We start from the raw sequence: 13,320 nt of genomic DNA on the forward strand, positions 1-13,320 counted from the left end.
TTGCAATCTTTAGATAAGCTATCTAGCTGATCTCCTGCTACCTGAAGTCGTCTCAGCCTGCTACTTCTCCGCCATCTTGACTCCTCTCTACCCTGGCTTTTTTTCCACTTCCGTTTGTATAGTATATGTTTTCCATCCCTTCACTTTCAGTCTGTATGTATCTTTAGTCTCTTTAGGCAGCATATAGATGGGTCTTAGTTTTTTTCTATCTTCATTCCCCCCAACCCCATGTCTTTTCGTTGGAATATTTAGGCCATTTATATTTAAAGTAATTATTGATAGATACGTATTTATTGCCATTTTGTTAATTGTTTCTGGTTGTTTATGTAGTTCTTCTCTGTTCCTTTCTTCTCTTGATCTCTTTGTGATCGATGAGTTTCTGTCATATTTGGCTTTCTTTCTCTTTATTTTGTGCATCTATTTTAGGTCTTGGGTTTGCCATTACCCTGAGGTTTCATATATAGCATCCTGAGTATATAGCAGTCTATATTAAGTTGATGGTCATTTGATGAACACAGTCTTAATGAGGAAATTTGCATTTCCAAGCGTCTGTGAGTTCTGTGAGATTTTCAAATACATGTTTGCATTGCAATTAAAATCTTTAAACATCTCATCATTTATAAAGGTAAAATGTTTCTTAAAATTGGGAGTCACAACTGGGAAATGTTTTCATACAAGGAGTTCGAGTTACTATTTCTTAAACTAGAGTTTTCTTGAGTGAAAATCCTTTGAAAAGAAATGGATCCTAAAATTCTCGGGCCTGAGACTCCAGTCTAAGCCACGGACTTAAATTCCAAATGGAGCAAACTTGAGGCCTCTGTAGGCATGCTGCTGCAGGTGCAGAGAGGGACATCTGCACAGAGAAGTAAGGCCTAGTTCTGGGAAGAGGGAGCTAGAGATTTGGGACCAGAGAAGAGGAGAGAGACTCCAGAGCATTAACGACTGCATTGTATTCGTGGTTGGCAGAATGAGGCCGCTCAAATCCATGTCTGACCTTGGGGATTGGGTGACCCTGCCTGGGGCAGCAGAGAGAGAACAGGCTGTCCCTTCTGCTCCCACCAACTAGATTTCCAGGAGGCCTCCTGTCTCTTTGTCCCCCTCCGCTCTTCTCAGGCTCTCAGGGTGGAGGCGTTTAGGGATCAGGTCTAGGCTCAGTGCTGCGAAGTGCTGCCCCCTGGCTCCCGGGTTCACATGCAGGGCCTCTCCCCTTGTCCCCGCTGTCAGAACACCTGTAAATAAATGCTGCTTTGTTTTTGCTGGAAAACCCTGTGACACCCCCTTCTCTCTTCCCCTGGGAGGGCTGTGAACCGGGTACAGGCGTGGAGCTTACGGTCCACAGACCTGCCTGCCTGCAAGTGTGACAGCCTCCCAGAGGGCTGTATTGATTTTTTAAGAGGAAGAAAAAGGCATATAAAATTGGACTTTCCAACCTTCTTTGAGTAGAAATTGGTGCTTCCAAAGGGAATTTTAATTGGCCAGCTTTGCAGCTAAAATGTTTTCTACCCCTTTCTTTCTCTTCTTCATCGTGCCTCTGTTCATCCTTTTAGACTTCCCCCCACCCCATTTACTTTTACTTCCTGCTCTTGAGCATAATTGGGTCCTTTACTGGTGGACTTCTGATTAAAAGATCTTGGGGTGTTGCTAAGTTTGAGCACCCTGGAAGGAAGGCAGAGGGTGCTGGGGGTGCAGCCAGCTCGCAGAAGGAAGGGGGGCGGGAAATGACATCTGTGCTCGCTGTTCAGAGTGAATCATCCTTCAAATTGAAAATCTGGGTTTCCAGTGCCAGTGACAATACTTGTTGAAGAAGTACAAATGTTTTCTGCTTCTTGTAATCTACTTCTTGCAAATATTAGTACTCTGGAAAAAAGATTTATTTTAATAATGTGAGTTTTGGAGTTTTTTTCTGTAGTTAACATTGTTTTATTACCCTATATCCTTGCCAGAAAGCACATTTTAAGAGTTTCAATTCAAAATTAAATATGACCTCAGTGTTTTAAAATACAATTACATTAACTGTCCATTTAATAGTTGCTTAAGATTTTTTTGGCCACTAATGTATAGTCAGTATACTTGTCTGATATTAAATACAGGGTTTTCGGCCATGCTCGCCAGCTAACGTGTTCCAGCTGCAACAATAAATAGGAGCAAAGGCTTTCTGAGAAAGTGAGCTACAGAAAGTTGTTCCCAGATGAAACTGCCATGTTCTCGTGTATCCTCAGCTATGCTTTTCTTTAAAAACTCCACTGTGTTTGATAATAGGGAACGATCTATTATTTATTTAGAACTGTACAAACCAATTTACAAGACAGGTAATTTAGTGGTAGTATTATTTATTAATGAGCCCAGTACACAAGTTAATGGGACCAAACCCGGTGGAGGTCAGCCCTCCTAGAACGTGTGCCTTTTGGAGAGAAAAGAAGTAGGATCTTCAGAACATTCGTTATTATTTTAACATTTAAATTAAGACATGTTCCCTTGCTAAGATGCAAAATAATTTTTTCTTTATTTTAAAGATTATTTATTTATTTATTTGATGGAGAGAGACAGCGAGAGGGGGAACACAAGCAGGGGGAGTGGGAGAGGGAGAAGCAGGCCTCCCACTGAGCAGAGAGCCCTGGGATCATGACCCAAGCCGAAGGCAGACACTTAACAACTGACCCACCCAGGCGCCCCTAATTTTTTTTTTCTAAATTGCATCACAACGAAGTAGTCTTGAAGCTGTTTGGAGATGAGTTTTGTTGACCGTACTAAGGCTGGGCCTGTGTTAGTCCTGTTGGTAGCAAAGGCATGAGAGCCTCGAGAAGGGGCGTGGCTCCCCAGGCTCAGGCACCATGTGCCGTCCCTGTCACGGGCTTTGCATCTGGGATGCTCGGTCCGCACAGTCCAGAATTCCCAGTCACTGAGGGATGGGGCGTGTGTATGCCTGCTTCCTGGGAGCGGGCTTCCTTCTCCTGTCTGTTTTCCTGGACGTGATCACAAGGCAGTGGCTGCAGAGAGTCAGCTGGTGCCCTCCACATGGCCGGGGATGGGGGGCGGGGAGTTCTCCCCACTAGGACCTCATCCCTCTTTCTGTGATGATCTAATGACCACCTCTTGGAAGACTGGAAAACCTAATGCAGAAATGAGGGGCAGTGTAAGTGGCCTTCATAGAACGTGTCTGTGGTTCCTGGAGCTCCACCTTCATCCGTGGTCAGAGAATGAACGTGGAGCTAAGTGTGCCATTTAACTTCATTTTCCTGTGTTTCATCTCATTATGCAGTTGATCGCCTTGTATCAGGAGTGGGGATGGGGCCACCGTGAAGGAAACTCACCGAGTTGTGTGTCTTCAAATCTGAAACACTTCCAGGTTTTGACTGTAGAGTCCTGTCAAAGTAAGCAAGATCAGAATTGATGGCCGGTCCCTGAGCTTTAACAAAGCCTGTTACCCAGCGGTCGGCTACAAAATCGGGAAAGGCAGAGAAATGTAGCTTTCACTATTTACAAAATCTTGGTGGGTTTTTCTTCCCCCCCTCGGGAGTGGTTTTCAGCAAATTATTCATTGGAAAAATGAAATCTGAAATGCAGGTTTTTTTCGGTGCACGAGCTATGGTGGCCGTGCTGACGCCACCGCGTCTTGTTTGTGCATTCGCTCAGCAGGCTCTGAGCACTAGCAGTGTGTCAGATAGGACGCTGGGGCCGAGGGACAGAGTTGGGGTCAGCAATGCGACAATGCACGGCCCTTCATTCAGATGCCTGGAACAGCCTTCGTGGGAACTACCCATCTGACGTCCTCATGCCACCTAGGCTGACATCTGCCCGAGCAAAAAGCCCGGCCACTCGTTCGCCAAAAGCCACATAGAGCAATAAATACTGTGGTTTTTCTCATTCTGAGCTTGGCTTCCATAGGGCCATGTGGGGAAGATGATGGGCCCGGGATAGTCTAAGGCCGAGCCATCTTATCTGTAAAGAGGAATGTCCTACGGAGTGCTCATCAAGGCATTTAAATGTAAACGTGGCCTTCCTATAAGGGTATAGACCAGTAGTGCCCAGTGGGCCGCTCCCTACAAGCCTGAGACCCTCTAGTATGGGCACCTCCTCTCTCTTCTTGGAAGTGTCTGGAATATAGAAGAACTAGAATTGGCGCTCAGATTCCCGTTGTCTTTGAATTGATAGGCAGTGGGCCTTGGGTGTCCACGTCTTACGGATTAGTGGAACTTTACAGAAGGTATGTAAGTGTCAGAGAACAGATCCAATCGCTCTACAGGCTGTATGCTACGTAAGGTACATGCTGTTGAGAAAGGAGCATGTAAACACGGGCTGTGTATGATAAGGAGGAGCTGTTTCCTTTTCTGGGAGGATCAAGAACGCTGGGTCCACGGAGGTGGTCCCGATAGTAAGGGCTTTTGACTCACTCTAATTCAAATCCTAGTTGCATCCCTTATGCCTTGGTTAAGTTCTTGTCACATAACTTCTGGACTCTGTTTCATCTTCTGCAACATAGAGGTACTATCTCCCTCGGGTTATGGGGAGGAATACATACAGAACACTTTCTTAATTAAATATCTGGCACATGTCAGGCACTCAGTAAATAGCCGCTGTGAACTTTTATGCACGTGTTTACCTTGTCTTGTTTCCCGATAGTTGACCGTCCCCTTTATTCAGTGGACCCCCCCTTTCCAGAATGCCATATTGTGTAATGAATGTCTGACTTTGAGACATTTTCTCGACAGGGACTTCTGTAGTCAGTTGCCTTGACTCTGGCTGACCTTGAATGTGTTATTGAGAGAGTTGGGATATTAAATTGCATGTAAGAAAGCCAGTCATCTTTTACCCATCTTGACTATGGCCCTGAGATTTTCCTGTTCTCAGGCTACTTTCTTTTCCCCCTTAACACCTGTTTGTTTTAGGGAGCAAAGGCCCTCTCACTGATGTTCCATTTTTCCTCTCTATCCCTAAAATTGTATATCCCAGAGCAAGCCCTTGTTGGAAACCTCTGTCTTTTTCCTTAGGCGTCCTTGCAAAAATTTAATGGCACGGAGCAATTAGTAGTGTGTAATGACTTTCTGCACTAGCATTCTGTCATTTGGGCACAGACATCGGTTTTCCTTATCTTGGCATGTGAAGGAAGGAGTCTGACTCCTGTCTGTCTCTCCTCAGCCTGCAGTGGCACACACCCTCAGCAGAGCAGAGCAAGGCCATACAGAGTCTTTGAGGGCATTGGAAGGGGCAGCTGTGGCAAGAGTGCAGATTGGCCCAGCAGAGAGAGACTGGACCACAGAAGATGCTCAGAGCAGGTGGATGCTGCCCTAGGCCACACGAGTTAAGGAGTCAGCCTGAAAGATGTTGAGGTTGACCAGATGCCCCGTTCTGAAATCTGAATGTGAAGATGAAGGTTCTGTAATTTTTGTCCATAAGCCAATTCATATATGTTCCCTCTTTTCTGGGAGTGAAGAGAATGACTGAATCATGCACAGTTACCTAACCCCAAAGATCCTTTGGATGGGAGAGAGTACCTATATGGGAATACCAATAATTTGATGAGACTGGTGGAAATGACTCTTTAAAAATTCTATTTTTACAGATATTTTTCAACAGAAGAACTAAATTTATTCTTCTTGACAGGCTTGTAATCTACTTAAGTAACAAATTGATTAGGATTTTTCTATTCCTCTTTCATGTTTGCTATTTCTTTTTAAACCATTCTGTTGTTAATGGGTAAGTATTTTATTTATAAGAAGCTAAATGAAGCTGGGAAAGAGCAGTCCACCTCTCGCGTGTGAAATGCTGGAAGGCTGCTCCGCTCCCTGCTTCAGTGGTGAAAAGCAAACGCAACACAGACGTAAGGCTATTTGAACTCTTTATTTGCCACGTTTACAATATTAATAACAGCGTTTCTAGAAGTTGTCACATCAAGTAAAAGATCTTCATTCCAGGCTGTCTTTGGGGGCCAAATTGAGACTGGATGCATGCATTTAATAAATTGTAGTCTCAAGTAGTCATTTTTGTAAATAATTAGTTTCAGTGAAAGAATAAGTTAGCATATTGTATGCATCTAATGTTGCAAATGTACATACAGCAAACTTTGCTATTAATCTACAGTCAAGCACTGCAAGTGGGGTCTCATGCATAATGAATTGTGCTTAAGCCTCATGGGCTTCTTGATAGAAAAATAAAAGAAAACACGAGTGTAGTAAGCTTTTGAATAAAATTTAACTAGATTGCTCTGCATCCTGTAATTGTTTTGGAATCATTAGGGACCTGATAATTCATCTATAGTTTTGGGGTGTTTTTATCTTCATCTGTCAGATAGTAGAGATTTTAATGATATGTTAAAGTGTTGATAAAATACAGTTTTCCTTTTAACAATTTGAACATTTAGGGGAGAAAGGAAGTGGGCTTTTTTAAGGCATTCCAGTCTGCCAAGTGTACTATTTAAATTGTGTTTTTAAAATGTTTTATTGCTTATGTATTTAAGTATCATTTTCAAAAGGAAAAAGAAGTGTGTAGTTCTTACGACATGTACCTTGTATTGAAGAGTTGAAAATTTACATAAAATTTTCTGGGGTTTGGAGGGTTTAAATACTACCATAAATTCCTCTATGGTCTTGTTTAGGTTCTGACATTAACTTGAGCCCCAAATTTTGAGGGCTTAGGTTGCACATTAAAAACTGATACCCAATTTAAGCAACATACCTGTGACCACCCAGAAAGTGAGTAAATTGGGGCCCAGTTACATTTTACTGCCTCTTCCTTCTCCTATTGTTGGCCTCGGGACGTAGACCATTGGTGGCCTATGATCGGATCATAAACGTAGAATTCATTTTGGGGGTATGTGGGGGGGAGATGGAAGGCATCAAGGCAAGGAGCAGGATGTACGTCCGTTTTGTCCTGAACCACACTGTGAGAGCCGAGCAAGGGTGTGCAGAGCACCTGCCGGCTCTCGCCAGCCCTCCTGCAGGGACGGCCAGCAGTGCCCCTGCCCCACGAAGCCGGCCTCACGACTTCCGCGTGCGGCGGGCGCGGGCTCCCTTCGCTACCGGTTGTCCTCCATCGAAGGGTGGCAAAGTCTGCTTTGTAGAGACTGACCTGTGAGAACAGATGCCAGGACCCCAGGCGTGAATGTCGGTCCGTCCACCGGGTGTCAGGAGTCACGGCGGCTCTTGGCTCCCTGCCAGTGACCATGCACAGGAGTCGCGTCCACCGTCTGTAGCGTCAGCTTCGGCGTGTTGCTGGGGCTTTGTGTCCACATCCTCCCTTCTCCGTCAGCTGCTGGTGCTCCCAGGGCGTGGGGCAAACCCACACATGGACCTCCGAATCGTCAGGACGGCGCCAGACATGTGGTCACGCTGCCCGCCGTCGCCACGAGCCGCACAAGGCCCCCGTCCTGTGGCCGGACAAGCCCGTCGGGAGCCTCTGCTCTCCGTCTCCTGCGCGGTTCTGCTGTCGGAGGCCGGCGTTCTGAGTCCCTGCATCAACACTTTGATTTTCGCCCTTCCCCTTTTTTCCCCGGGTTAGAAGGTCCGATAACTGCACAGACCCCGTCGCACCCGCGTGGTGGTGCTGCCCACCAGCTGCCCACAAGCAGGCTGTGTCGCGGAGCTGTCGCTGGAGGTGTGCGCTCATCAGACGTCCCAGGGCAGCCCTCATCGCAGAGGGCATCAGGGGCGCATGGGGCCGTCCGAGGGGCCGAGTGGAAGGCGGCCAGCACCTCCTCTGTGTCGTCCCTTTGCCCTCCTCGTGCTACAGATGCTGCGTCCATGCTTTCGTGGATAAGCCGCAGACGTACGGGTCCTCCACAGCGGCTTACATGGAATCAAGCCACAAAATTCAGTTGGAATATAGAGTTTAAAGTCTTTATTCAGCCCCATTGTTTAAAAAAAAGATATTTTTTGATCATAGGTAGCATAATTTATTTGTCTTCCATCCCACCACTGGAAAAAAGAAAAAAGCAAACTTTAGCAAGGAGGAGTAATTAAAGCGGGACGAACCCATCAGACACAAACACAGGAGACTCTGCCAGAGAGCTGTTGGGTCAGACGTAACTGCACATAATGGTGATACTGAGCCGCAGTAGCCATGCATTTCACAGTCCCCTGTGTTGCAGTTGTAACGTTTTGCTGAACACGTGCTCTTCCTGACGCTGTGGGGTCCGGAGCCCACCCTGCGTCCTAAAGCCAGAGAAGGGGTGGTGCGCTTCTATAGCTCAGCTCGGGGACTCTTCTCCTCATAAGGGTGTCTGGGACGCTGTATGTGGCCAAGGCCCTGCACTCTTGCTTCTACCGCAGGCTCTACCCCACTCTCCATGGGTTTTCCCGCAGACTGATCTCCCAGCCTTGCTAAAGGACACAGCTTGGATCAGCGCACTGCCAGATTCCACATGAACTCCAAAGAATACGGGTCTTTGGAACTCTTTTCCGAGGTTGAAGTTCTTTGCGTGGGCAAGCCTCTAGCATCACCAGTTCATGTTCCCAAACTACAGCCCTCGGTTTTATCCTGGGAAGACAAATACTGGAAAAGTACTGGGGTCAAAGAGAGAAGTTTTTGAATGTCTGCCCCCTGGGTGTAGCTAATGCTGCTAATCAGATGTGAGTAGCTTAGAACTTTTGGCCTGTTTTCTTACATCAAATGGGATTTAAACCAAGTACATGACATTTTAATGTCTTGGGGAAGTAGAATTCATTCAGAAATGAAGATTTAGTGGTTCTTTACTAGCAGTGAAGTCTTGAGGCGCCCCCAAACCTGAATGCCCAGATCTCCTGCCAAACTGATTGAGTTTTAAAGTGTTGAACAAATTTGCAGTGTGGAAAGACCCTGGAGGATGTGGGGTCATTTTTTTTTTCATGTCAAGCCAGTCCCTGACGCCGTTGCAGACCTCGGGCGCTGCCTTCTGGGGGCGTCGCCGGCCGGGCTCACTTTACCCCAGGACTCCTGGTTCTGCAGCGGCCGCTAGCCTGAGCCCAGTGCGTGCAACCTCTGTGTGTGGCGGATGGATGGCTCGGAACCCTGTCCAGGGAGGCCATTCTGTTTACACTTGGTCCCCTCCCCTTGTCTGCCTGCTGCCACCAGTGTGATGCTGCCCCTGCCCCCTCGCTTTCTAGCTGAAATCCACGTCCTGAGACATAGGCTGCTTTGCAGGGAGGAGGGACAGCCTTCCTGTGAACGCCATCAGCGATGGGTTTTCCCTCCACCTTCGTAGGTAAGGCATCCCTGTGTCATTAAAGACGTCATTAAAGGTTCTGGAGCACTTCCCCCACCCTCCTGCATCCTGATTTGGGCTGAAGGACAAACCTGACCTCTGAGCCAGCTCGCCAGGACATTCTCTCTCCGAGCCCCAGCAGGGAAGGGGTCATGACTGCAGGAGAACTTCACTAGGGCCTTTGGTTCACGCCAGTGTTCCAGAGCCTTCCCCTGATGGCCACTGTGTGGGGATTGCCAAGAGCTGCATGTTTCTTGAGGAAACCCTTACACCAAACCACGTACGATTTCGTGTCTGCTCTGTTACAGTGTGCCCGGTGTGCTGCCCTGTCCTCTGTGGAAAAGCTCAACAAAGCCAGATATGTTGGTCAGCCACTAGCCAGCCCTCTCGTGCCAGGTTTAATGGAGGGGAGGAGGTGGTGCCCAGTGTCCCAGGATTGGCCCGGGTGACTCTTACTGATGACAAGTGTTATCTGGGATAAGGCCTCAGGCTGGCTGACTCTGATGTATCCCTTTCTGCCTGGTCCCAGCTGACGGCAGGACAGGGCCTGCTCTTTGCCCCTGCAGGCTGGCTGTCCAGCTGCCGACTCTGGGCTCCCACACCTGGTGCTGGCCCACGGACAGGGGTGTGCGACTCCGCGGTGGCTGAGTGGCAGGCTCCCAGGGAGGGCTGGGGTGTGGGATTTACAGGAGCGTGGACCACGGAGCCCGTAATCACTGGGGCCTCGGGGCTGGTGGGTAGGAGAGCCAGTAGAGACTCCTCCGTAATCAGGGCAACCGCTGGCAGGGCTGTGCCGCCGTCACACCGCAGCTCTCACAGGGAGGTGCGAAGCAAGGCTGGAGGAGAGGGCAGGGCAGAGAATAAATTTCGTTTTATTGTAGAAATGGAAATCTGTGTCATGGCTTTAAAAATCTGGTTTTATATGTGTGTTTAATGCCATTCATTTTAAATGTAGTATCATAAATCCTTGCTTCAGAAGCAAAGCTGTTTAATTACATTTCACCCATGAATAGTTACCTAATGCCAATAGAGAAAGAGTTAAAAAGGAGACCTACAGAGTAAATCAGAGGTTGAGATCTTTAGCACAAGCATAAAAAATCAATTTAAGATGAATTTTACTACTATAAAAATTCTTCAAATACCCTTTTAAGAGTGGGAAATGTTAGTAGGGACACAGCTCCCATTCTAGTCCCTTAGCCATGAGGACACGGCAACCAGCCTGGTCAGTGCCTTTGATGCCCAGACGCCCCTGTGCCATTCTGGGGCCTCTGAGCAAAGAGGTGTAAGTTTTGGAGCACAGTGGGTTGCTAGTGGGTACTGAAGGCCCCGTCCCATGGCCTAAGGTGCCCCATCTCCCGTGGCGTCTGTCCCCTGGCCAAGGGGAGCACAGTCACTGTTGGTGAAATTGGCGAGCATAGCCCAACAGCTCTGAGACCGTCTGGCCTGTTGAGGGAGGCGCCAGGCGCACGGGGGTCAGCATGGGCGCTCAAGGCAGGAGAGGGACGGGGGTCTCCCATAGGCTGAGGGTGGGGACGTCGGCCCCTTAGCTCTGTCCGTCTCCCATTTGGGCAGGTGTCACGCGCAGCTTGCTGTGTGCTCGTGGCTGAGACCTTCGCGGACAAACTGCCAACCCCCGACACACACCGGGTGGCATTGGCCTTGCTTTGTGCGAAGGGAGCCCTGGCTTTCCCTAGAACACTGGCCCCCTCTCTCTCCACCCCCAGGAGTGGGATGGCAAGACATGGGACAGCCCTCCCCATCTTTATTCTCCTCTGTCATCAGTACATGTCTGTTCAGTGCGAAGGAACAGGACAGGAACAGAGTGTCTAGAATTTCTCTCTGAAGTCGGGTGACATTCAGGCCAGGCACAGAAGTCCAAGTCCTTCCCCGACCAGATGTCCTGATGGAGAGAGAAATCAGGGCAGGAGCAATGTCTCGGCTCCGCTGGCCCCACGGTGCTGTGGAGGGAGCACGTCCTGTGGGGGCCCTCTGTTGATGCGGGGTCCAGGCCTACCACGGGCCTGTCCACGTGGGTTCCCGCCCACAGAGATCTCACGAAGATGGCATCTGGGCTGAGGCCTCGGCCTGCCCTGTTGGGTCAGGAGTCGGCAGGATGGCCAGCCTGCGTCTGTTGTCCTTCTCGGCCGGGTCACTCGAGGGGACTCGTTTCTTTGACTTTCCCTGTCCCGTTCCTTCCTCACCCCATCCACATGCAAGTGCTTAGACGCTCTCCCCAGCCCCCTTTCTGTTCTACTGTAGAAAAACAGTGGAAAGGGCATTTCTGTGCATCTCATCCAAGGAAGCTGATTTCTGGCGAGATCCAGGACGTCCGTGGAGACTCATTTCCACAGGGCGCTGTGCCTAAGAGACTAGCACTCCTGCGCGAGGCCACATCTGCGAGACCTTCGTCCGGGCCTTCAGCGGTTCCCTGCAGTGCACAGCTGGAAGTGCATGGGTTCCCGGGTCTGCGGCAGCCTGCGTGTGCTCACGGCCTTCCCACACGGCGCAGTCGGGCCCACGCTCCTGCGGCCGCCATCCCCCATGTCCTCCCTGTGCTGGGCCGCATGGCCAAGCCAGTTGTGGCCTCTCCACTCAGACCCTCCTTGGGGTGGTGAGTACAAGACAAAACAGGCAGCCTGTAGACCGCTGCACGTGCACGCGTCCTTAACCCACAGAGCCAGGCACGGAGGGCCAGGAAGAGCCGCGTGCAGCTCCCCTCCCCCCGAAGCTTCGGGATCTGAGATGCCAGACGGACTCTGCCCTCCAGGCCCCGAAAGCCTAGGAAGCCTGCCAGCTGTGCAGGGCTCTGGAAGGGAAGGAAGGAATGTCAGCTGAAGAGATCAGACTTGGTGCCAGTGCTTTTGTGGGTGTGGGGTTCCAGGAAATCGAAATAAAAATTGGATCCATCATAAAACTGTAGGGCTCGGAAGCAGGGATGTTTTCTCGTTCCAGCAGTGGGATCCCCAGAGACTCGGCTCCTGCCGAAGGTGAGTCAGCTCTGGGAGAGGCGGCCGCCAACTCCCACCGGTGCGGGAGTTAGCCCCGCGGGCGAGGAGCAAACGAAGCGGCTCCACAGTATGTGGTTTAACCGGAAGGAGAGAGAAGGAAGAAGTGACCGTAAGGAATGAACGAGGGAATCTAGGGAAGAAAGAAGAAAAGCAGAAGCCGAGCGGCATGACTGGCGTTAGCCTCAAGGGAGGACTGCACGCGAGTCAGACACTGAAGCATGAGACTCCGCGGACGGAAAGCAGACCGCGAGGAAGTCCCCGGAACGCAGCCCAAAGCGGTACAAAGTCCCGAACGCGCTGTTCTGTTGAAACTCAGTGGGAGGCGCGGGTGGTCCCAGGCAGGGTAATTCCTTCGGTAGTATTTCTGGAAGAAGGTTTGATGAGACGCGATTTTACAGACAAAGGATAGAGGTACACGTGCACCTGTTGGCCGTACGACGGGGCATCCGCACTCCCACTGGGCCGGCTTCTCGCTTGTCATCCCGGCTGTGTCGCATCCTGCTTCACGGGGTGACTGCAGACGCTCAGAGCCCCTGACGGCAGAGCCTGTGTCCCAGCACGCTTCTCCCAGAATCGCCTCTTGTTTCCAAAGAGGGCTTGTGTTTCTTAGAGCCAAAGGTGGAAACGCGGCGGGAAGGCCCCCCACTCCTCCTGCGGGCACCTGCCCACCACTGAGCAGCAGTGGGCACCCCTCCCCGGAACTGCTACAGACATTCACCCACGTGGGCACAGCGGGCGTTCATTTGCTTCCCACCTGTGTGGACTCGGGGCCTGAGGTTTATGACCCTCCTCTTACTACTTTGCAGGCCTGCGGAGGCCCCCGTGCTTCCTGAGCTGCTTGGCCGTCCGGAGGAAATGACGGAGCCCCTGGTGCAGTGCGCGGCCTGGCTGGACGCCTATTTCCATGAGCCGGCGGCCCTCCCACGCCTCCCCTTGCCTGCGATTCACCATCCCGTTCTCCAGCAAGGTCAGTAACTCCGCCACCTCCCAGGGTTTCGCTCAGGGAGCTTGACTGATGAACTACCACTTACGTCACAGCCCATTTTATCGACTCTCCTGACTTGGTATTTTTACATCATCTAAACAGAGACCGCATGTGACCGCGCTGTAAGGACAGGAGCTCACAGTCTCCACCCA

The 13,320-nt window shown here is 50.1% G+C and overlaps 1 protein-coding gene across 1 annotated transcript in view; it reads left to right on the top strand.

Annotated features, from left to right (window-relative positions):
• LOC111145245 (O-6-methylguanine-DNA methyltransferase) overlaps positions 1 to 13,320 on the top strand; it is a 280,586-nt gene that overhangs the window by 218,362 nt on the left and 48,904 nt on the right. Inside the window, exon 3 of the mRNA XM_022500029.1 lies at positions 12,990 to 13,150. Coding sequence (XP_022355737.1) covers positions 12,990 to 13,150 — 161 coding nt within the window. The remainder of the gene's footprint in view (positions 1 to 12,989; positions 13,151 to 13,320) is intronic.

This window comes from Enhydra lutris, unplaced genomic scaffold, assembly GCF_002288905.1.
Source record: "Enhydra lutris kenyoni isolate GAN:26980312 unplaced genomic scaffold, ASM228890v2 scaffoldscaffold12, whole genome shotgun sequence".
In the NCBI taxonomy this organism is placed as follows: Eukaryota; Metazoa; Chordata; class Mammalia; order Carnivora; family Mustelidae; genus Enhydra; species Enhydra lutris.